Source organism: Prunus mume, linkage group LG3 (genome assembly GCF_029339155.1).
Source record: "Prunus mume cultivar Tortuosa linkage group LG3, ASM2933915v1, whole genome shotgun sequence".
NCBI lineage: Eukaryota > Viridiplantae > Streptophyta > Magnoliopsida > Rosales > Rosaceae > Prunus > Prunus mume.
Genome location: NC_142700.1, coordinates 660,010 through 683,066, shown reverse-complemented (window position 1 = coordinate 683,066; position 23,057 = coordinate 660,010). Strand labels below are relative to the sequence as shown.

At 37.6% G+C, this 23,057-nt stretch overlaps 6 protein-coding genes across 8 annotated transcripts; 4 read left to right on the top strand and 2 right to left on the bottom strand.

Moving 5' to 3' along the window:
* Positions 1–342: 342 nt before the first annotated feature.
* Positions 343–2,300, top strand: LOC103324482 (uncharacterized). Of its 3 annotated transcripts, XM_008226540.2 has the most exons (5): positions 343–785; positions 876–1,325; positions 1,425–1,728; positions 1,850–1,975; positions 2,069–2,300. In XM_008226540.2, the coding sequence occupies exons 1-5, from the start codon at positions 384–386 to the stop codon at positions 2,071–2,073; spliced, it is 1,287 nt and encodes a 428-aa protein (XP_008224762.2). In that variant the 5' UTR covers positions 343–383; the 3' UTR covers positions 2,074–2,300. The 3 variants fall into 3 exon arrangements, 2 of the variants coding, with proteins under 2 accessions (XP_008224762.2, XP_088903852.1); XR_016124947.1 differs by having other exon boundaries at positions 1,425–1,975; XM_089047726.1 differs by lacking the exon at positions 2,069–2,300 and having other exon boundaries at positions 1,850–1,986.
* A 93-nt stretch (positions 2,301–2,393) lies between these two features.
* LOC103324455 (non-specific lipid-transfer protein 4.1-like) lies at positions 2,394–3,416 on the bottom strand. Its single transcript, XM_008226515.2, has 2 exons — positions 2,713–3,416; positions 2,394–2,577 (listed from the first exon to the last, which is right to left on the bottom strand). Exons 1-2 carry the CDS (start codon positions 3,060–3,062, stop codon positions 2,562–2,564), a joined length of 366 nt encoding a protein of 121 aa, XP_008224737.1. The 5' UTR covers positions 3,063–3,416; the 3' UTR covers positions 2,394–2,561.
* A 3,084-nt stretch (positions 3,417–6,500) lies between these two features.
* LOC103324456 (RPM1-interacting protein 4-like) lies at positions 6,501–8,397 on the top strand. Its single transcript, XM_008226516.2, has 4 exons — positions 6,501–6,699; positions 7,205–7,714; positions 7,843–8,049; positions 8,154–8,397. The coding sequence occupies exons 1-4, from the start codon at positions 6,694–6,696 to the stop codon at positions 8,187–8,189; spliced, it is 759 nt and encodes a 252-aa protein (XP_008224738.2). The 5' UTR covers positions 6,501–6,693; the 3' UTR covers positions 8,190–8,397.
* A 685-nt stretch (positions 8,398–9,082) lies between these two features.
* EHD2 (EPS15 homology domain 2) lies at positions 9,083–15,729 on the top strand. The gene is made up of 16 exons (XM_008226517.2): positions 9,083–9,269; positions 9,351–9,430; positions 12,200–12,268; positions 12,364–12,418; positions 12,618–12,673; positions 12,760–12,799; positions 12,877–12,932; positions 13,413–13,526; positions 13,681–13,783; positions 13,871–13,920; positions 14,053–14,181; positions 14,262–14,513; positions 14,615–14,694; positions 14,791–14,917; positions 15,072–15,215; positions 15,293–15,729. Exons 1-16 carry the CDS (start codon positions 9,197–9,199, stop codon positions 15,476–15,478), a joined length of 1,614 nt encoding a protein of 537 aa, XP_008224739.1. The 5' UTR covers positions 9,083–9,196; the 3' UTR covers positions 15,479–15,729.
* A 297-nt stretch (positions 15,730–16,026) lies between these two features.
* Positions 16,027–18,262, top strand: IBR1 (indole-3-butyric acid response 1). Its single transcript, XM_008226519.3, has 6 exons — positions 16,027–16,237; positions 16,742–16,858; positions 17,141–17,275; positions 17,457–17,582; positions 17,677–17,778; positions 17,892–18,262. Exons 1-6 carry the CDS (start codon positions 16,100–16,102, stop codon positions 18,039–18,041), a joined length of 768 nt encoding a protein of 255 aa, XP_008224741.2. The 5' UTR covers positions 16,027–16,099; the 3' UTR covers positions 18,042–18,262.
* A 146-nt stretch (positions 18,263–18,408) lies between these two features.
* LOC103324460 (Ubiquitin-specific protease family C19-related protein) lies at positions 18,409–21,714 on the bottom strand. Its single transcript, XM_008226520.3, has 4 exons — positions 20,650–21,714; positions 19,916–20,050; positions 19,253–19,464; positions 18,409–19,100 (listed from the first exon to the last, which is right to left on the bottom strand). Exons 1-4 carry the CDS (start codon positions 21,391–21,393, stop codon positions 18,908–18,910), a joined length of 1,284 nt encoding a protein of 427 aa, XP_008224742.2. The 5' UTR covers positions 21,394–21,714; the 3' UTR covers positions 18,409–18,907.
* Between the last annotated feature and the right edge of the window lie 1,343 nt (positions 21,715–23,057).

Here is a 23,057-nt window from a genome sequence, read left to right as displayed (position 1 = left end):
AATTGTAACGTGGCGCATCATGAATTCATAAGACTTTTTAACACATTATTTTATGAAAGTTGCTAAGTAGGTGTCTTGTGCACCTTGATTCAAGTAGAACTGACCATTATGTCATAAATTAAAATAATGTAGAACTGACAAATTAGGTTGGTATAGAGAGAAATCCGATTTGTTTAGTTCGTTGTTGGATCTGAAACTTATTATGAAAGTAGTGACTAACGTTGTCGGATCTGCTTTTTTGTTTTTTTTGTTTTTTTTTTGAGAGAGAGAGAGAGAGATATATATATATATATATATAGTTGACAGGTCTTCCATTTCTCTTGGCTATATGCTTTCCTCTGCTTTCTGATTCTAACTCGAGAAAAACCAAAGCTTACAAAACCATGGAAGACGAAAGGCAATCATTTCTATCAAAACACCGAGCAATCTCAGGCTACATAGGGCACGAAGGACTTGAATTGAAGAACTTCGATGCATGCCTCAAATGGGTTTTCGTGGATCAGTCCAATGTATGGAGGACTGGTATTTCATGGTCCATCTTTTTCGTTTTAGCCATTGGCGTGCCGCTTGTCTCACACTTTCTCCTCTCCTGCTCCGACTGCGATGAAAATCTCAGCAGGCCTTACCATGTAGTTTCTCAGTTATCACTTTCTTTATTCTCAGTGCTTGCGTTCATCAGCCTCTCCTGCTGGACCCGCAAATATGGTTTGAGGAGGTTTCTCTTCCTCGACAAATTATATGACGCAAGTGAGAAGGTTCGCCATGGATATAAACAACAGTTTCAGGTATATATAATTAGTTGACTTAAACAAAACCTTAGACAAAATCTTGAAACTTTGAGCTTCTAATCTCTATGTTTTTACGTATTGCTGCAGAATTCAACGAAGCTCCTCTGCATGATCGTGTTCCCCTGTTTTGCGGCAGAGTGTCTCTACAAGATATGGTGGTATGTCTCGGGAGCAACCGAATTACCGTATTATGGGAACATCTATTTAAGCGACACGATTTTGTGTACGTTGGAGCTGTGTTCATGGCTTTATCGAACCACAATTTTCTTCCTGGTGTGCGTTCTGTTCCGGCTTATTTGCCATCTTCAAATACTGAGACTAGAAAATTTTGCCCAAGTTTTTCAAAAGGAGACCGAGGTTGAGTTAATCTTGATGGAGCACCTCAAGATCAGAAGGAACCTTCGGCTGATGAGCCATAGGTTTCGAGTATTCATCTTGCTCTCTCTAATTATGGTCACAGCAAGTCAGCTCATTTCTCTGGTCATGGTAACTAGGTCTAGTGCTCATGTTAATATCTTCAAGGCTGGAGATCTTGCGGTAATTTTCAATATTTCTTTCACTTACATATATGACAATATCTGATTCTTGTTCAAATTATATATTTATTGTCATTTTTGTTTTCTGGTCATGTTGCAGTTATGTTCCATTAGCCTAGTTATCAGTCTTTTCATTTGCCTGCGAAGTGCAACAAAAATAACACACAAAGCACAGTCGATAACGGGGCTTGCTGCAAAGTGGCATGTCTGCGCCACAATACAGTCTTTTGATTACACAGAAAGTGAGACTCCAATGGCTCCGATTTCCTCAGCTCAAGTGTTTCCTTTTGGTGCTGATACCGAATCAGAAGATGACGAAGCTGGAGAAGATGACGATTTGGACAACACCAGGCTGGTGCCAATTTACACTCAAACAATCTCATTCCAGAAAAGACAAGCTCTAGGTTGTACTAGGAACAGATCATCATCTTCAGTGACAGTGTTGAATTTATTTATTTATTTTTGTTTTTGGGCCCCCCCCTCTTTCTTTTTTTTGGTAATGATAGCGTGTGGTCGCTTTTGCAGTGAAATATCTGGAGAATAATAGAGCAGGGATCACAGTGTTTGGGTTCACGGTGGATAGAATGTGGCTTCACTCTATTTTTGCAATTCAACTGGCCCTTCTGCTCTGGCTGCTCAACAAGACAATTGGTATTTCTTGATTTTTTCATTTCTGAGACACAAAGAGAATCAGAGATTGAGTTTTGCATTGATGCTAATATTTTCTTCTTTTTTTCATTACAGGGTAGTTAACATTGTAAGAACCGAGTATAATACCTAGCAATGTGGATTTTGGTGAGTGAAATTTTCTAATGAAAATGGTACAACAGTAAGGCTCCTGGAAAATGTCTTGACGTGCAACAGTAACTCTCAGTCTCATTCAAACAAGCCTCCACAGCTGAAAACACATTATTTCAGAAGAGTTTGGAGGCTGCATTTGGAGTTTGGAGTTTTATTTAGTTTTGCCATCTGATGCGTGTCAAATTTTATAGCCTTATAAAAGGATACAGCTTAATTGCTTTTTAGTTGGGAGCAGAGACTAAACCAAGTTAAGAAAAAAGAGAGAAACTGGAGAAATGATAGCATTCGTTTACTTTATAATTGTTTTTCAATACATATTTTGGATGTACAGAAGGAATCAAACACTAATTAATTTTCTGCACATCCCAAAACATCTGGCTTGCAGCTAATCATTCTCCAAGTTTTATTTCATACCATCATCATGCACACACACCCTTTAGAACAGAGGAACTCTGCACATCACAAAAGTAAAAAGAACACATTAGTCCAACCAAATCATATATATCATATGAACAAAAAATGTGTATGATATTCTTAGATACATAAATAAGAAGAGAGAGAGAGAGAGAGAGAGAGAGAGAGATTACTTGCTGCAGTCGACGGTGGGGTCAAGAGGTACAGGAATGGAGACCTTGCAGTAGTCGGGGATGGCCTTAAGTCTGCCTGGGTCAATCTTCATCCCAGCTGCAGCTTTTTTCAAGCATTCACAGAGGCTCCTGCGGATTTCAGTGGAGGTAGCCTGAGAAACAAGGGTTTGGACACCAGCACAACAAGGAACGGCAGGAGTGCCTGGGCCAGAACCCACCAAGTATGTCTCACAGGGCATCAAAGTCATTAGGGCCTCTTGGCATGTGACCCCATTTGCAGGACATGCATTGTTCAAAACCATAACCACCAACCCAAAAACTATCAGAGACGAACAACCCATCAGTTTCATCTCCGTACTCTCTCTTTCTGAACAAAGGGAAGAGAAAAACACAAAGGCAATATGAAAACTGCTTGCTTGTTGGATATTGTAAAACCTCAACTCACTCACTGTGGCTTAGAGCATAAGATGCATGCCTCTCTTTATAGGGCAGGCACCACCACGTTTTTGGTACCTCATTTACTGTGCAGTTGTGCAGTCCAGATTTTTTTGATTCTTCCTAAGGCCCTGTGTGTAACTGTCAGTCAGACCAAAAGAAAAACTGGTTTAGAATATGTAAAACCACCGGCGCCAACTAATACAGGCCATTGCAAATACCATTAACAGCCTTATTAAGCCTGTGTTTCTTCAATCAGTCTTTGTTTTTAAGTTTTTTTTTTGGGTTCAAAATATGATTTCTGTGAATTGTGGAGTTTGATTTAGAGACATTTTCCACAAACTCTGCAGATTTCCAGTTGAGGGCCTTATTGGCATGGATTACACTTGACATCTTTAGCCTGGTTCTATTTGTTATTTTCTCTGAAGAAACGTGATCTTTGCTATCTGTTAAACCGCCTTCTAGTCTTGAAACAAACAAAACATGAACTGTGCTGAAAGCGTGATTATATTCCATTAAATATACTTAAAGGGTATATCCGCCCGGCTATACTATTTAATATAAAAAATTTAAAAAGGGACGCACGTATAGCCGAGCGGCTATACATAATAAATATATTATATTTAACGAGTATCGCCATTCGGCTATTTATTTAAAAATTTTAAACAGGCTCAGGTATAGCCGAGGGTGCGAGTATAGCCGCACGGCTATACTATTAATTAAAAAAAATATTCACAAAGCGCCGCCGGGCTATACTATTAATTAAAAAAAATATTCACAAAGCGCCGCCGGGCTATACTATTAATTAAAAAAAATATTCACAAAGCGCCGCCGGGCTATACTATTAATTAAAAAAAAATATTCACAAAGCGCAGCCGTATAGCCGAGCGGCTATACTGTTTAAATATATTATATTTATAAGTATAGCCGTGCGGCCATACGATTTATTTTTTAAGTTTGATGACGTGACATGAGTGTTTTAGTAATTTTGTGCACTTTAATTTTTTATTCATAAATTTGAGTGGGTAATGTGGCAAAGTGGAGCCCACCTCCAGCATGGATTAAAAAAATTAATAAAAAATTAAAATACAAACATAAATTATTTCTCTCTCTCTCTCTGAAAATTTTCTTAAGCACATTCAACCATTGGCACAACGTCTTGGAGACCCATTCTACTTACCTAACCAACATGCCTTCAATTCTGGGTATAAAACGAAACAATTTTTATGGTTTCTTCAGCACTGTATAATGAATGCAAAATCTCCACTGAGAAGAATTTCAAGCAAAGCAACACCATCAATATAGAACTCAGAAATGCGACGGCTCTAATATATTAACAAACCATTCGCAACAGAGTTCATGAATGTGAACAAAGCAACTGGGTAAGGAGGCTGGGGATCTGATCTGCTGGGTTTCTTCAATTTAATCATTTTTGTTTGATTGGGTTTCGATAACTGAAAAGGAGAAATTGAGTTTGATGAGTAGAAGAAATTGAGTTTGATGGTTAATTGAAAGAGAAGGAAAGTTGTCTGGTTAAGGATTGATTCAATTAATGGGTTTGGGTTAGTGGCTGTTGGAGAGATGGAAGGGATGAATGTTCAATGTTAATTTTTGATACATATGATTGACTGGTTTAGGATTGAAATTTGGAACTTTGGAAACTGATTTGTTCAATGTTATGCAGCATGATGCGGATGCTGGTGTGTTGAAGAAGGTGATGTTGGCAGAAGGCGCTGTGGTCACAGTGAAGGATACTGGGAAGGGGTTTGCTTCTGGTCTTGTGATGGGTAGTTTTTTTTTTTTTTTTCTTTCTCTAAAATATATATATATTTCAATTTTATGTTTATATTTTAATTTTTTTAAGTAATTAAAAAATCTATATGCACAAAATTAATAAAACACCCCTGTCACGTCATTAAATAAAGGGAGTTTCACTAAAACACCTAAAATGAGGGCTGAAATTATAAAAAAACCCAATACCCAAAACTCATTATTACATACTCAAAACTCATTTATAAACACACCCAAAACATATACAATTGTTGATTTTAGGGTTGATTTTGGGTGTGTTTCTATGTTTAAATAGTGTTTGAGTTTTATTATAAATACATGTATCTAGGATTGAGTTTATTTATAAATTTGTATTAAATTTAACAGACTTTTGGATGGAGTTAACGGAAGGGGCAATGTGAAACATCAAACCTTGGCCAAGGGGGCAAAGTGAGTCACTTTAACTTTAAGGGGGTAAAGTGAGAATTGACCAATGTTTGGGTGTACTGTAGCACTTAAGCCTAAAAAATATATATGTATGTGTAAATTATTCTCTAACTCCGCTTTTTTTTTTTTATTTTTTTATTTTTAGGATATTTCGTATTGAGAGATGCGATAATATAATAAACTCACTTACAACACATGTGCTAGAAGAACCAAGAACCTTGTCTAGATGAGCAATTACTTCAAACCATTACACTTATGGGTCATTTACCGTTCAATTTTTAATATAAGCTCTAAGTTGTACCTTTTTTTTTTTCTTTCTTTTTTGGGGTGCAGTTTTCCAAAATTAGAAAGTAAAGAATATAATTATTACCGCGTGGAATATGATTATTAGTTACGATAACTCAGACTCAGAAAAAGAAATGAAATCAAAATAATAATGAGTTGAAGTCAACTCACGGATTATCTTCATCAAATAAAAGTTAATGACAACTCATTTATGAGGAAATCAGGAGAATTGAATAGAAATCGATAATTATTTATTGAAAATCAGGAGCAAAACAATAGTAAAACACATTAGTTGAAAATCTATTATTTCATAAGAAATGTCGATTAAAAAAAACCAATTTAAATGTTGCTAAAGGCCAATCATAGGGTAAGTTATTAATTTGTCGTATCTGCAATTATATAAAGGGAATCATGTCTCTGTATATTATCTCTCTGTATCTAAGCAAGCATTTTTTGGTTTTTGGTGTCGCGTTAGAGATCTATGGAGAACCAATCCACAAACTGCCATGCTGCCGAAAGTAAGGAGGTTTGGTCTTTTCTTCTGTTTTTTTTATTTATAATCCGGGTCGTTTGTTATCTTGCTTGAGGAGCACTTTTCTAAGCATAATTCCGCTTATTTTACTCTCTTTTTAATATACTTTACTACATATTATGAGTAATATATGGGTGTAATATGATGAGCATGCCGACGAGGAAGAAGAGGAGCAAGAGAGGACGACAAAATCGCCACTTCATGGCAACCATAACAGATAACATATATATATATATTTTAAAATTTGAACTATAGTTAGCTAACAAACAAAGACATTGTTGCTTGGGGGGTTTGAAATGGTTTATACGCTTAGCAAACTTTGTAACCATCGGATGGACGATGTTCTAACGCACGTCCAGATCCCCAACTTTAATTTCTTGGTGCTCAAAACGCGTCCTGAATTGTCTGAAAACAAGAAAGGATCAATCGATCCACCTTCTTCTTTTTCTTCCTCCACCCTCATCTCCTTCTTCTTCACTCATCATTTCTACAACAATTAATCCACCGATATTATGTCCGTAAGTCATGTTCTTACTATATATGCTTTTTTGAGTTTTGGAATTTGACTTATGTTGATTGGTTTTTGTGAAGAAATTGATCGTCATTGGTTTATTGATTGGTTTTTGTTAGTTGGTTAAATATCGCTCGATTCACTCCATACATATATTTTTCTTATTTTTATTGTTATAGGGTCATAAATTATTTGCTTCATGAGTGGGAAATTAATTATTTCATTTTCTTAAGGATTTATTTGATTAATTCATACCATAAATTAATGTCAGGTTTTGAATTGAGAGTTGACCGTCTTTGTTTGATTGATACAAATTAGGAAATTTGAAATTTTTAGATTTTAAGTGGTGTGATTCGTATACATTAATTTCTCATCGATATTTAGTCGAGAGGATTCTCTTTTTTTTTTAATTTGTTTATTTAAAAAAGGATCTCTCTTAAACTTTTCACTTTTGTTTTTCTTTTGCAAAGTAATTAGTAGCTTTCTTTCTTGTTGAAATGACTACGTTGCAGAAAAAAACCCATGTCCCGAAATTTGGGGACTGGGACAGTGAAAATATATCCTACACTGCTTGTTTTGAGAACGCCCGTAAAGATGGGGTGAAGAGGAACCCAAATGATCCTGAAGAGAACCCAGAGGCCTTCAAGGCCATGCTTGATTTCCAAGCGGCACAGCCTCCATACAATGGCATGAGTTCCAGCAGCACATCAAGAACCTTGACAAACCCTAAAGCAGAACAAACTGAGGGAGACGCAGGCCATGGGGCGCATCGACGAAAGACTTCTGTAGGGAGCCGCAAGAGTAACACGTCCGAGTCTGGCAGTGAAAGGAGCAACTCAGATTATTCACTGTTGCAGCAACAACAGTCAAGACACAGACGTGAGAGATCTGATAGAAGAAAGAGCAGTTTGGCTTCGTCTGGAACTGGAAGCGATCATAGCAGCATGTCCCATTCTCAGAGCAAGCCTAAGAGTACTACCAGTAGCCATCACTCTCACTCTGATCTTCTTGGTCACGACACTGTGAGTTCTCTTTCCGAACAAACACTATAAATCAGAACTGTTTTTGGTCTCGCTTTATAATAGTAGAGATTTCTTTCTCTAGGGTCATCTTGTTTTAATAATCTTGTGCAAAATTTGTAACGTGACAGCATACTAGAGTAGCGTCAATACCCAAGTTTGGGGATTGGGATGAAAAAGACCCCCACTCGGGAGAAGGTTTTACTTACATATTCGAGCAAGTGAAAGAAGAAAAAAAAACTGCATCACAATTTCCCAGTATGCCCCAACAACAACCAGTCAATCATTTAAATAGTGCAAATAAACGTGGAAAATCTTCTTCCAATTCCAAATCAAAGGTATGGTTGAGGCCGGCCAAAGCTTCTGTCATTATATATGTTTTACATTTCCTCATCATCAGGAGCAAACTACTAATATTTTATGTTCTTTTCTTCTTTCGTAGAGTTGGTGCTGTCTATTTCGAAGTGAAAGGCAGTGACATGGGCATGGCTTTGCTTTGGGTCTTTTTGGAAGTGAAAGGGAGAAGAAAAGTTTAATTGGTTGTTTTAAAGACCGGAAAGTTTATTTGTGGTTGTCATTATTCTTTTTCTTAAGAAAATGTTTGCTATATTGACTTAATATTAAAGTAATTAGTACGTATTCTTGGATGTTAATTTTTTTATAATCTTATTTGTCATGTTAGTCTTCATTCTTTGGCTCTTATTAGTGTTATGCCTCATCTTGCATGAGGTTATTTATGTAAATGAAGGATTTCATGCAAAGTATATATTATTGAGTTTGTTGACACATAGAAAAAGAATGTAACAGCTGTACCCAACTTTTCTTTATTAGTTTTTGAATTTTTGTAGTTTCAAAGATTTCAAAAATCGGAATAGAAATGAATTCAGCATAGAATTATAAGTTTTGGAAATACTTTGAAGAGAAATTATAAAATAATACTGAACTACAAGGTGGAGATGAAATCTTTGGGTGAACTTAACTAATTTGAACACATATTGGCCCAAAAAAAAAGAAAAAAAACAAAGACTAATTTGAACATATAGGCGCTCGAATTTTTAGTTCAAAACTTCAAATTACGCACTCCTCTATTATTGTCCCCAAACAAAAATTAGCTTAGGTAAGAATGGCGTACAGACGCCCCCACCTTCTTATGCTGTTCCTTACGCAGTTGCATTAATCCAACGGCCGGATTTAGACCTAGTTTTTTAATTTCCTAAACGGGGCCCAGTTTCGACGTCCAAGTCCACCAGCATGATTATCACCTGGCCCGAACGTAAAAATCATACAGATCAACGTTCCACAGGGACTCTGGCCCCGCTTATAATTCAAATGCGAACCGCTTTAATATTTCCACTGGCAAAATACCATTCCGCCCAAGCGCCAAAACTGTTACAGAAAAAAGAGATAAAAACCACACGGCCGCTCCGGCCCTCTCTCATAATCTCATTTCGTTTTTCAAATTTCTAAGTTCCTTTTGGCTCTCAAATGGGTACCGTCAGTCTGTGCCCGAAAGAGTACCAGAAGGTTTACCAGGAATGGTTCAACTTGGTTGATTCAGGTATAATTTGTTTCCGTCTGATTCTTACTGAACTTTAATCAAATATTGGTTTGGATTCTTAGCTATGTTTTTCTGGTTCAGATGGAGATGGTCGCATTACCGGTAACGAAGCCACTAAGTTCTTCGCCCTGTCAAAGCTTTCTCGACAAGAACTCAAGCAGGTTTTTAAGTTTCACTGTGATATCAGGCTGATTTCTATTTTCCATTCCAGTGCTTTTTGTTAGAATCCATGAGAGAGGAAGAAGCTAGAATTTGTGAGTGAGAGAAACCAGAGAAGAAAGATAAAAGAGAAATGAAGTAGAATAAGATTCTGTTCTTAATTCCAGTGATTACAAGAGGAAGGTGCTATTTATAGCAACTCCATGACAGCTAACTAATAATAAAATAATAATTAACCCCAAACTATTGCTGACGAGGCTGGTCAGCTATTACCCCCCTGCAAACTCATGCGAGGTTTACCAAGCATGAGGTTGTTGCGCAGATATTGAAACTGAGGAGCAGCTAAGCTTTTGGTCAGAATATCTCCAAGTTGCTCAGTACTAGATAGATGACAGACTTGCATTTCCTTCCTTTGAACTCTCTCTCGAACGAAATGAACATCAATTTCCATATGTCGAGTCTTACTATGAAAGACTGGATTATGAGCAAGAGCAATAGCAGAAATATTGTCGCACCAGATAACTGGTGGTTTACGAAGAGTGATGTGGATTTCCTGCAATAACTGTTTGAGCCAAACCAACTCACACGCTGAATTTGCAAGAGATCGATACTCTGCCTCTGTGGAAGACCTGGATACTGTTGTTTGTTTCTTTGCTCCCCAAGAAATGGGATTTCTCCCTAAGAAGACTACATAACCTGATGTTGATCTGCGATCATTAGGGTCACCTGCCCAATCAGCATCTGTGTAGGCCTGTAACTCTAGGAATCCTGAAGTAAACTGAATCCCATAGTCAAGAGTGCCTTGTATATATCTCAAAATTCTTTTGACTGCAATGAGATGTGTGGTCGTAGGTTGTTGCAAGAATTGACAAGCATAATTAACTGCATATGCAATGTCTGGTCTGCTGAAAGTAAGATATTGAAGAGCTCCGACAATACTTCTATAAAGAGACGGAGTGTCCAACAACTCACCATCATTCTTGTAAAGTTTTGTTCCTGTAGCATTGGAGTAGGGACAGTGGCACAAGTTTGCATGTTCATCTTGGCAAGTAACTCTGAAGCATATTTAGACTGATTGACAAACAAGCCTGAGGAAGTATGTTGAATTTGTAGTCCCAGGAATTGTGGTCTTGAAAGGGAATGTAACCATCATTAAAATTGCCTCGATTATTAAACCGTCCTCCATTGAATCTATTATTATACCTTCCACCATTGTAGTTTCTGTTCTGACCACCTCTATAGTTTCTATTGCCACCACTGTGATGCCCCCTATTATTCCAGTGGGAAGAGCCATGATTCCAATTGGAAGAGCCATTATAGCCGCTCTGATTGTTATGCCAGTGTCCTCCAGCAGGAGAAGAGTTGAGAGACTGTTGGTTCGACTGATGCACAGGAACTGCAGTGGATTTAGCCATCATAGCAGTAAGTACAGGAGGATTAGAGTGTGAGGCAGCTGCTGCAATGTCTTGTTCTTCAGCCAACAATAGAGACCTCAACTCAGCAAGGGTAATGGAAATAGGTCTAGCTCGAATGTGGGACTTAAAATGATTATACTCAACAGGTAAACCAGTCAAGGTAATTAGTAATATATCCTTGTCAGAAACTTGTATTTTAGCACTGCTGAGTCTCTGTCTTGCAGTTTTGATCTTAGAAAGATAGGTCTCAATATCATCCACACCCTTTTGAATTGTTTGAAGGTTTGTCTTTAGTTGCATGACATTGGCCTCTGAGATAGAAGCATAGCGGTCTTGTAAGATGTCCCAAGCATCCTTAGAATTAGTACAAGTCATTATCTCAGTATATGCATCCTCTGAAATTGTAGCAATGAGCATATTCAAAATGGCCATATCATTGTCAACCCAAGTCTGATATGAATCTGCTGTTCGAGCAGGGCAAGGCACAGAACCATCAATATACCCTAGTAAATGATATCCTTTCAACAAATGCTGGATTTTCGAGCTCCAAATGACATAATTGGTTTCATCCAATTTGAGGGACATGAAATCACAGACTCTACGAAGCAATTCCATCACATTAATTTCTGGAGCCATAGGTAAGGTTTCACCAAAAAACACACCAATCTTGACACAATGTCGATACAGAGAGAGCAAAATCCCAAATTAATGCAAAAATTAGGGTTTCAAAATGTGCGCCAGAAACACCAAGAATTAAGCTGTCGCAGAAAGTAATGAACCGATTGCAGAAAAGAAGAGTCTCGAAGAAAGGAACTTAGCTAAGCGAAGAGAGATGACGAAGCGAAGAATCTTGAGTCGGCGCAATTGAAAGCAGCGGAGGAGGAAGCGAACGAGAGCTAAAAGAAGATGAACAGGTCAACCGCACGGCTCTGATACCATGTTAGAATCCATGAGAGAGGAAGAAGCTAGAATTTGTGAGTGAGAGAAACCAGAGAAGAAAGATAAAAGAGAAATGAAGTAGAATAAGATTCTGTTCTTAATTCCAGTGATTACAAGAGGAAGGTGCTATTTATAGCAACTCCATGACAGCTAACTAATAATAAAATAATAATTAACCCCAAACTATTGCTGACGAGGCTGGTCAGCTATTACTTTTAGCTTATGATTTTGTTTGTTTTATAGCCTAAACTAGTTTATTGAACTTGGAAAGTAAGATTTTGTGGTTTTACCCTCAGATCACTAGTTTTTGGCTGCTAATTTGCTTGTATCTTGTATTTGGTCTCTTAGCCTCTTCTATGTGACAATCTGATGTATGGGGTTTGAAACTCACTTTCTGTTTCTCATTTATCATTGAAGGTTTGGGCCACTGCTGACAAGAAGCGACAGGGGTTTTTAGGTTTTACAGAGTTCATTACTGCAATGCAGGTTGTACATGATTTCTTTTTTGTGTAGAATATTTGGGATATGTTATATTAGCTATTGTAATAGAATCTTACCCTCATCTGTGTTCGAATTGATAGCTGATTTCCTTGGCGCAAGAACATGAATTAACCCCAGACGTCCTCAAAACTGAAGGCAAGTGGAATATATTTGTTTAATACTTCTTTGCTGTTTTGCATTGCATGCATAAATTCAGAACCATACAACGTATACAATTTGACTAGGTCTCATTCATTTTTTTCCTCCAGTTATATTATTTGAAAGCTTTTCCTTGAGGCTGACAAGAATGTTATGCGTTCAGAACTCTCTAAACATTATTCTTATTTAATTGCAGTTGACTGGGAAAACATTAATCCTCCACTTATGGAAGGTTTGGATGCTCTGTCAGCCGTGAGTATCTTCCGTTTTCCTGCTTCTTGACATTGTGGCCTACACTATGAATTTCACTCATTAGTTTCTTGATTCTATATCAACAGAAAACCAAGAGTTCAACGACAAATGGACTTGAAGTAAATGGTTAGAAAATCCATCTAACTTATGTGAATAAATGTGTTACGATCTTTTACTAAGTTTGTTTGTTGGTAATGATGTAGGAAGCATTCAATCTCAACCACCAGCCCAGTGGTTTGGTTCAAAATCAGTGAAGAAGGTAAGATCAGATGTCCTTTCTTCCACTGGAGATAATTTTTGATTTTGAATGATTTGCTTTAGAACTGCTGCCATGTCGTCTTTCCAAAATCTTATCATTAGCATATATAGATAATGATGCAAGTCTATCGTCCTTATTGATGGTTGAATTACAGTTAGGACTGTATCTTTATACTCGTACATTTTTTTATTCAGTTGAATTATCTCCCTAACCAGTTTCTTCGCTTATTCAGTTAAAAGTAGTTAGTTTCCCTGTGTTCTAATTCACGGATATGACATTGTATTTTTCGTAGACATCTAACCCTGAAATTTGGTAACTGATATTCATTGTTTTACTCCCAAATCTTTGGCAAAGGTTTTTTTTTTTCTTGTGTCTCTTATTATTTTGATTCTGTAATCTACATATCAACTTGTTTTCATATTTATAAAGGGATGCCTTCTCTTTCCTTATTGCCTGACTTGTTCAAATCCGTTTCTTCAGCTACCTCTTATTGCTGTTACATCTATAACTGATGGTTTGAAGAGATTGTACAACGAAAAACTAAAGCCATTGGAACTTACTTATCGCTTCAATGACTTTGTATCTCCATCATTGGTGAGTCTCATATCTTCTTATGTATTTAGTAGGATACATATGATTTTGTTAGTTCTCCAATTGGGATGGGAATGAAATATGGTTTGCTCTTCTTAGTAACGTTTTGTTTAGGTAGAGCATTTGCTAAATTTATGGCTGATTTATTTTTTCGCAGACTAATAGTGATTTTGATGCTAAGCCTATGGTCATGCTTTTGGGACAATATTCAACTGGAAAAACAACATTTATCAAACATTTGCTAAGATGTAACTATCCAGGTTGGTTAAGTTCTCTTTCATTTTATTTTGAAGTGATTAATTGACAACCAAACGATTTAATGACCTAACATTTACTTCTTTGAACAGGAGCTCATATTGGTCCAGAACCTACTACTGATAGATTTGTTGCTGTGATGGTATAATTTTTAATAACAATGATTCCTTTTTTAAAACTAATTAAGTTTATCATTGTTTCTTTGTAATATGAGGTTTATTGTGTGTCAAATGTTCTTGGAAATTCTGAATGATACTCATATTTTTGTACTTAGTCTGGACCTGATGAGAGGAGTATTCCTGGAAATACCATAGCCGTTCATGCAGACATGCCTTTTAGTGGGTTAGCAACATTCGGAGGTGCATTTCTGTCAAAATTTGAGTGTTCTCAAATGCCACATCCAGTGAGTTGAAAGTTTTTGATAACCATATATTTGTATTACATTTTCATCAGTGTGTTGATCTTTCTTTTTTATGATTACAGTTGCTAGATGAAATTACATTTGTTGATACTCCTGGAGTTCTATCGGGAGAAAAGCAACGAACGCAAAGGAGTTATGATTTCACTGGTGCTATATCGTGGTTTGCTGCAAAATGTGATGTTATTCTTCTTCTGTTTGACCCTCATAAACTTGATATCAGCGATGAGTTTAAACGTGTAATTACATCTCTACGTGGTAATGATGACAAGATTCGAGTGGTTCTAAACAAAGCAGATCAAGTTGATACTCAACAAGTGAGATGCACTTCTAGTTTATATATTGTTTTGGCTTTGTGCATTTTACTTTTTCTTGATAACACTTTTCAACTTATTAACTCTTCAATTACACATTGTAGTTGATGAGAGTTTATGGGGCATTGATGTGGTCACTTGGAAAAGTTTTGAATACTCCGGAAGTTGTGCGTGTTTATATTGGGTAAGCTTTCTAGTTTTGAATTTGTTAATTATTTAAGCTGGTTTTATGCGTAGTTGATTTAAGTGAATCATGTTTTTGTTTTTCTTGGCTTTGCAGATCATTTAATGATAAACCTGTCAATGAATCAGCTGTTGGCCCTATGGGTAAAGAACTTTTCGAAAAAGAACAAAACGATTTACTAGCAGATTTAGTTGATATACCAAAGAAAGCATGTGATCGACGGGTAAGATTGTCTTATTTTGATATTTTGTTACTGTTTTGGTTGATATACCAAAGAATACTTGGTTACTTTTGATTATATAGTGTCCTTTTTTATTTCTATATTAGGTTCTTAGATTTGCACTGATAAAATTTGATTCTAATGTTGTATATTGTAGATCAATGAATTTGTTAAACGTGCTAGAGCTGCTAAGACTCATGCCTATATAATTAGTCATCTGAAAAAGGAGATGCCTGCTATGATGGGCAAAACTAAGACTCAACAACGATTGATGGATAATCTTGAAGATGAATTTGCAAAGGTCTCTCTTTAACACTATTTAGTTTTACCCCTATATATTCCAAGCATACTTACTCATATTAAGCTTTCCAAAAACAGGTTCAGAGGGACTTCCATTTACCAGCAGGAGACTTTCCAGATGTGGAGCACTTTAGAGAGGTCTTGAAAGGTTACAACATCGATAAATTTGAGAAATTGAAGCCGAAAATGATTCAAGCTGTAGATGACATGCTTGGCCGTGAAATCCCGGAACTGTTGAAGAATTTCAGAAATCCTTATGATTAAAAATGTTGGTTTCTAGATATATGGCATGGTATATCAGACTATATTGTTCTATATTTGATCATCCATCCATTTTATTGTTGGTTGAATACCTTTTGAGAGTTGCATTCCCAGAAGTTGGAACGCATCATCATCCATGGGCATGTAAGATGTGAACATGATTTGGGTATTTGGGCTTTCATACTGAAAGCTTTGGCTTTTCTTAAGCTGTATGTGGGATGGTCTTGCTTAAATTGATGTTCCATTTCTTTTCTCGTCTGCTTATTGTTTCAATACTGAATTTGAAATGGCTTTTCTTACCCTCTGAATCTGAATCAGTTTTCTAATATCTATCTCATTGGAACATAAAACAAATATTACTAATAAATCAATAGAGCTTCAGTATAATGACACTATTTTTATCTCTAATTACTAATAATTAGCCAAAGAATGAGGGATCATTACATTTTAAACATTAAATAAGTACTATGTAAAAATTCTTAAACTCTTAACCGTTTTCCCCTCAGGGTCAGGAGGCAATAATTTTCAGTTTAAAAACAAAAAAACAAAAAACAAAAAAACAAAACAAGTCTCTGCTCGCTGCCTAGCTAAAAAAGACAACTTGGTTACGAGAAACCCAAGAAAATGGAGAAATCGAAGATTGGGAGGAGATTCGAAGGCAAAGTAGCGATTGTGACGGCTTCCACTCAGGGCATCGGATTCGCCATAGCCGAGCGCCTCGGTTTGGAAGGAGCCTCTGTTGTTATATCCTCTCGCAAGCAGGTAATTTTACATCTTTGGCCTTTTGTTTTTCATGAAATTCATCCGGATTATCGTTGCTTCTAGTCAAGTATGATTGCTTTTTGGTTTCTGTGGAAACTGGGATCGAAAGACGAAACGCTGAATTTCGTTATATGTGGTTGCTGAAAATGATATCAAATGTTCAGTTTGTAATGTATATTTAGCTTTTCAATATTGCAAAGCTCAGATGATGATTGGACCAATTTGTTCCATCAAATTGGATTTCATCCCCCTCTCTTAAATTAATTCCAGAGAGAAAGGGAGAGAGGAAAAATTAGTGAAATCTTGCGTATCATGAACTTAAAATTGCAATAGTTTTATGGATTACACATACATTTCAGGTTCAATCGAGCTAAAATGGTACATGTTTGAATCTGTACTTTTGGTTCTTTTGCTATCTTCCACAACCAGCCAAGTGGTATTGAGTTTTGTGTTGTTTTTGAATAGTTGTGTTGAGTTGTTTCAAGCTTAATCAAATCTTTCCAGAAAAACGTTGATGAAGCAGTTCAAACACTTAAAGCTGGAGGAATTGAAGTGTTTGGAGTCGTTTGCCATGTGTCAAATGAAGAACAGAGGAAGAACCTCATAAGCAAGACTGTGCAGGTAAGATCATTTGTTGAATCCTTGATTTGCCACTTATTCTCCAAGCAGGATGGAAAATATAAACAGAAAGTTGTGAGAAAAATGTGGGATGTATGAGTTTTGTTTAGGTTTAAAAATCTACTTGTGGAGGTCTCAAATTCAACGACAGATGAGTTAAAAAGCTGTTATCTTTGTGATGGCTACAGATTATCTCTTTTACTTGAAAACAGTTACTGTTTCTATTTCAAATGGTTCTTCAATGCCATTTTGTTGAATGGTTGAAATTTACTTGTTTGTTTGCAGAAATATGGAAAAATAGATGTGGTTGTATCAAATGCTGCTGCCAATCCATCAATTGATACCATATTGCAAACCAAAGAATCTGTGCTTGACAAGCTATGGGAAATAAATGTCAAAGCTTCTATACTTCTGCTGAAGGTAAAATGCCATAGGTAGACACGCTTGAGGAGCCATGACTCATCGTGAGCTCTTTTCCCATGGAAATTTTCTGCTTGAGCTTTGGAATAAGCTATTTTGATCCTCTCTTTGCATTTTCCATGTGCATAATACTTCTGGTGTAATATATTCAAGGTTATAATACAACTTAATTATTTAACAGGACGCGGATCCTCACTTGAAGAAGGGTTCTTCAGTTGTTATCATTTCCTCGATTGCTGGCTACCACCCACCAGCTTCCATGGCAATGTATGGGGTCACTAAAACAGCTCTTCTTGGATTAACCAAGGTATGTACATGATTCATGTTTCACCTCATTTATTTCTTCATCAACTCACAAGCGAGGCATTTCTTCTGCTTATTCTTTGCTGGTCTTACTTTAGGCCCTTGCTGCTGATATGGCCCCAAATACTCGTGTAAATTGTGTTGCTCCTGGTTTTGTACCTACAAACTTTGCTTCATACATTACAGAAACTGATGCTGTGGTATGTATATATCGACATATGTCTTTGCATATATAGTATATAGTTCCTAGGGATCTTGGGCAATGGGCATTCACATTTGCCGTTGACTGAATTTGAATGGTAATTTATTGCAGAGGAAGTCCCTCGAGGAGCAGACGTTACTTAACAGGCTTGGTACCACTGGAGACATGGCTGCTGCGGCTGCCTTTTTGGCATCTGATGATGCTTCTTACATAACGGGAGAAACTGTGGTGGTGGCCGGAGGGATGCCCTCTAGACTCTAGTTCCTTTCTTTATCTCTGTGTTTTGGCGGCTCAAATGCTTACTAGTTACAAGAACACGTGAATTTTATATTTACTGTTAAAGTAGCAAATATCAATAAGGATTTGGGAGGGATGAAGTGCAAACAAAAAATGTCATGTTACTGGTGTTTCTGAGCCGGTGCTCTTTGGCTTTTCAATAGAATTAACCCATAATACTATTCATTCATGGTCAAATTTTCGCATCTGAGGGTGTAGTTATTCTTTCCCATCTGATACAGGCGCTTAAAATAAAGTGCTACTTAATAATAATACTAGTAATCACACAAGGACAATAACTATTGCCACATACGATCTTGGGGAGGGCAGGAAGCATAAACACTACAAACCATGCTGAGAAGAATTTTAACATTACTCAGCTTGTCACAAACAATACACATGAGATATTAAGATAAAAATACACGTGATGGCAGATGATTATAATGGAAAAGAAAACCAGAGACCCTAGTAACTACTTTTTGTACTAAAATTGAGCTTCAGAAGGAAGGCAGCCGAACCCCTTTGGGCACTCTATGAAGCTATTGACTTATGTACATGAAACCAGAGCATCCTGATTTCTGACGTTACATCATCTAGGAACTTCTTCAAAAGGTAGTAGTAGATCCTTTTTTCCCTATTGCATCACCACCTTCACAGAACGCTTAACCTTGATTATTAGATGATCTTCGGTCTATCTCTCTGAACTGTCTTTAGGCGAAATTACATACAATTAACCAGGAAAGGAAAGAACAGAGCTGGTGGTGGTATCCGCTTTCTCCTTCAGTTTCACCCTTCAACTTTTTACATGCAAAATCCACTTATAAACAAAACTATCATGAAGCTAAATATATCTACACAGGAACCACATCAGCATTCTGATTATCATCGCATGTCAGAATGAGGCCTTCAACATAGGTTGGGAGAAGGCAGCGTAACCATTGAAAGCCTGTTGAAACAGGCTCTGTTGGAGGAACAATCATGACCACGTTATCATGGCGCCTTACAACCCCCATCACACTTACGGTGCTTCCCTCTTTAATATACCTGACGAAGAAAAAACACTCTTAAAAGCCTATAAATTGTAAACGATCTCATAAATTGCATAAGCCTATATAAGTTTCTATTTACAAGTTCAAAGTAAAAATTTCCAACCATCCACAAGTTATGAGGGGGCTAGAAATAGAAAAGTGGCATACCCTTCTTTGAGGCGCATTATGCGGTCATCAGTAGAGAGGTTGCGCTCAGCAAGCCACCGCAAAAAACTTGGAGATAACTCTTTGTTTTCCTTTGTGACATCCACTACAGTGGCTGGTTTTACGAATGGGGCAACCTTGGCCCCATAGCCAGCTTTCACTAACGCTCTTAATCCAGATTGGAAGTCTGATATGTAAAAATCAGCCACATATTTCTGTTCAAAATAATCATAAAATTAGCTTTTGATATTAGTGATACGGACAATTGAAGGTACTGATTTCTGTACCAACGAACCTGATTGAAGGTAAACAGGAAAAATGCATAGGCAGTCTTTTGGTGGGGTAAAATAATTGCAAACATGGCATTCATTTACTTCTTCAGGGAATTCAGGTCAATTAGACTATATTATTGCTCCACACCCCCCAGAAACATGCATGTAAGAGAGCCAAAAATGGTTGAATTGAAACTACTGCATGCCTAAAAAGCTTGACTCTACCTAGTGTATGTACATTTTCAAGGCCCACCTCATATGTAAACATTCTTTCGGTTTTCCATAACAGACATATGTCTGATTGATAGTACAGTATTTATAAATTTGTATTTAAAATCACCATTGGCCAAACTTTGAACCTCAACATAATTCAGAGCATAATCTGACAACTAACCTCTGAATGTCTAGATTTTTTACTTTCCGACTTGCCACTGCATCCTTTAGATTTGCATAACTCTGTAGAAACATATACACACCTAGGTACCCTTTGGTAGGACGATTCCAAAGGAATACTGCCACAGGTAACAACCTACATAAAGAGATCTCCATCATATATTTACTACGGATTAAAACAAACATAAAAAGTAAAAACCAGACCCCATCATAGTAAAATAAAAGAGCACTTGTGATGAATCTCATTCCTAGGTGGTTCTGAATGCCCTAATATCTACAACAAGGAAATGAGCAGAAGAAATTGGAAACATTTTGCAGAACATATTGTTATAGCATCCAATGCAAATGGTCGCGGTAACCACAATTATTCATGAAAAATGGCAATCTATGCCTCCTGGGTCAAAGCGGACTCGTACTCAGATTCCCTTCCCCAATTGACACTGACAGTGATGATAACCCAAACTCTTAATAATAATATAGCTTAGTATTTGTCAAAATCAAACAATTGACGTGTTCTGTCTCGAGACTAAATTATAAATAAACGTTGTACCAAATAAATCAAAACAAAAAAAACAACATATAGTAGCATCAGCAAGTATCCCAAAATCAAAATCTTCAAAAATAACAAATTGGGAAAGCATTAAGTGTATCTAATTTAAATAACAAAGTTAAGCTGAATTATTTTAAGAACGAGCATCAGAAAGAGAAGAGGGGGGTGGGGGAGAGTGAAATTACCCCGGTGACCTTGACGTACTGTCCGTCAATGGCACCTCTAAGCTCAGCATCAGGGTACCTCCTCACAAACCCTAGCAACCCTCTTCTCCCCCAGGCGTAATTCCACACAATCACCACCACCACGGGCACCAAAAAGAGCGCAACCGCCACCAAAATCACCCACTTCTTGACGGCCACCATCAGAAACCCACCCACCAGCAACCCCATCACCACCACCACCATGAACACCCACACTGCCGCCTTCGATACTCGAAACTCCACCTTCACCTCCTCGCTCAAGGTCGTCACGGCCGACCCGTACACCACCTTGCTCATCGACCCGGTGTGCTCTAGCTGGCCGGAGGACCTCCTCGGTCCGGAACCTAGTGGGCCCGAGCCCAATGGCCCAGAAGTAATCAGACCCGTGGGCTGGAGCTGGGGCGTCAATGGCCCGGAGGATTTCTTGGAAATCTGGCCGGAGTTGGGTCCCGATCGAACGGATCCGCTGTTGTGTTGGGAAGAGGAGGAAGGGCGTGAGCCGGAGAGCTTGGAAGGAGGAGGACCGTTGGATGGGAGATGAGGAGGATGATCGGCGATTGGGATATCGAACATTTTGCCGAGCTCCCCGGACTTTTTAACGTCACCGCCGGTGTAGGGGACGGCGCGTGACGCCATTGTGGGCTGGCGCTCCTTGAGCTGCTGCTCGGGTCGACCCGACACCACCAGCCCGTTGCTGAGCTGGTGCGATGGGATTCGGCTCCCCATTGGGCTTTTTGGGTTTTTCACAGAGAGAGAGAGAGAGTAGCAGCAGCAGCAGCTGCAGAAGTAGAGAAAAAGCGAGTGAAGGAGGGGACTGAGGAGGAGAGTGTCAGTGTGTGTGCGTGCGTGCGTGTGAAATGGAGATGGTGGTGCTTGAGGGAGGAGGTTAGTCAAATGACGGAAATGGGTCTGTGGCTTTGTGATAATGACGTGTGTGTCCCCTGTCTTCAAATGGCGGTACAGCGAGTTTACTTGATTGGGTTTTTCCCATTTGGATGATGATGATGGCTGGTTACTCCCCTCCTCTCCCCTCTCCTCTCTCCTCTCTCCTCTCCTCATGCCTTCTTCAAGCCTTCATTCAAAGCCTTCATGTGATGTATGTATAATGTACCCACCCCACATACGTACTCACTAAGTAGTCTGTCTTTGATTTTACCCTTTTACCCTCAAGCTCCTTTTTGTAGCTTGGCTGTTCACTATAGAGATGAATCAATCATCTCCACCACACCCTTTGCAGTTAATAAACAACATCCATCACTCCATTCTTTTGTTTTTCATCAAATAATAGTAAAGAGTACGTTTAATTAATGACATTCAAAATGTTATGGAAATTTTTTTTAATTTTTTTTGTTATGACAATATTCTAAACTATTTTAATATACGAGGAAAGTTAAAACTCGAATAAAATGAGACATGTATACTATATTGGCTAATTGACCTAACTCACATTTGCTCCTCATTTATGAAATATGATGTTAAAACCCAATTAGGCAAATTACCCTCCCTCCATATAGCGCATTTGATATGATATTTCCAAGAATTATATAGTGATGATTTTATATATAGTCCTTAAATGAAGCTAACAAATTTGATTCAACGACTAACCAATTTGATCTAACAACTAAAAAATAAAGTCTCACCTAAGGGTCATATATAAGACCCTTACTATAGAATGACTCATGATATCTCACGGTCAATCTTATAAGTCCAGATCCCACCCACCATGAAGTTGGGATTGTTGTGAGTTAATGAAATGGGGTTCTATGGTTGCCATAAAATCTTCAAATATTAGAATCTTCTTAGATTCTGCTTATGCACAATAAAATGATTATTAATTTGTGATGGTTGGGGATTTATAAACTAAGGGCGAATATAATCTCATTAAATCCAATTCAATGCAATGAAGATTAGATTTACAGGAACTATAGTCGGTAGACAAAAATACACGAATTAATTGTAAATCATATATGTATGCTGGTGCTAGGGTTCGTGCCAACTTTCAATATAAAAATCAGATCATTCAAGACCTTGATTTTTATTTTTATTTTATTTTATTGTTGCTTTTAATACAATGATTTTGGCCGAATGGGTCTCTCTGTCTCCCTCACAATCATGGAATACACACAACAATGTGGTTTATGAATTTCAAGACATCGTGGAATTTAAAAAACCCCAAAGGGCAACATTGGAATTTGAGTTTTCAACTACGTCGGTAGCGAAACACATACACTTCTCCAAAGTAGTAAACGGTAAATTTGATTATGACTGAATGGAAATAGATTTGGTTCGTTGTGAACTTGTGAAAGGGGTAAGGTAAATTTGTAAAGTACTACCGCCTTTGCAAGGGTAATTTGGTCAAGATGTTGTGGTGGGCTCAGACTCGGCGGCAA

Bases quoted from the DNA above. Each gene is read 5' to 3' on its own strand.
- LOC103324482 (XM_089047726.1), top strand. From the start codon at position 384: ATGGAAGACGAAAGGCAATCATTTCTATCAAAACACCGAGCAATCTCA. The intron at 786-875 runs GTATATATAATT...GTATTGCTGCAG, and splicing joins GATATAAACAACAGTTTCAG to AATTCAACGAAGCTCCTCTG. The intron at 1,326-1,424 runs GTAATTTTCAAT...GTCATGTTGCAG, and splicing joins TCAAGGCTGGAGATCTTGCG to TTATGTTCCATTAGCCTAGT.
- LOC103324455 (XM_008226515.2), bottom strand. From the start codon at position 3,062: ATGAAACTGATGGGTTGTTCGTCTCTGATAGTTTTTGGGTTGGTGGTT.
- LOC103324456 (XM_008226516.2), top strand. The intron at 7,715-7,842 runs GTGAGTTCTCTT...GTAACGTGACAG, and splicing joins ATCTTCTTGGTCACGACACT to CATACTAGAGTAGCGTCAAT. The intron at 8,050-8,153 runs GTATGGTTGAGG...CTTCTTTCGTAG, and splicing joins CTTCCAATTCCAAATCAAAG to AGTTGGTGCTGTCTATTTCG.
- EHD2 (XM_008226517.2), top strand. From the start codon at position 9,197: ATGGGTACCGTCAGTCTGTGCCCGAAAGAGTACCAGAAGGTTTACCAG. The intron at 9,431-12,199 runs GTTTTTAAGTTT...TTATCATTGAAG, and splicing joins CTCGACAAGAACTCAAGCAG to GTTTGGGCCACTGCTGACAA. The intron at 13,921-14,052 runs GTATAATTTTTA...TTTTGTACTTAG, and splicing joins ATAGATTTGTTGCTGTGATG to TCTGGACCTGATGAGAGGAG.
- IBR1 (XM_008226519.3), top strand. From the start codon at position 16,100: ATGGAGAAATCGAAGATTGGGAGGAGATTCGAAGGCAAAGTAGCGATT. The intron at 17,583-17,676 runs GTATGTACATGA...GTCTTACTTTAG, and splicing joins CTCTTCTTGGATTAACCAAG to GCCCTTGCTGCTGATATGGC. The intron at 17,779-17,891 runs GTATGTATATAT...AATTTATTGCAG, and splicing joins TTACAGAAACTGATGCTGTG to AGGAAGTCCCTCGAGGAGCA.
- LOC103324460 (XM_008226520.3), bottom strand. From the start codon at position 21,393: ATGGGGAGCCGAATCCCATCGCACCAGCTCAGCAACGGGCTGGTGGTG. The intron at 19,465-19,915 runs GTTAGTTGTCAG...TATTTTGAACAG, and splicing joins AAAAATCTAGACATTCAGAG to AAATATGTGGCTGATTTTTA. The intron at 19,101-19,252 runs GTATGCCACTTT...TTTCTTCGTCAG, and splicing joins ATAATGCGCCTCAAAGAAGG to GTATATTAAAGAGGGAAGCA.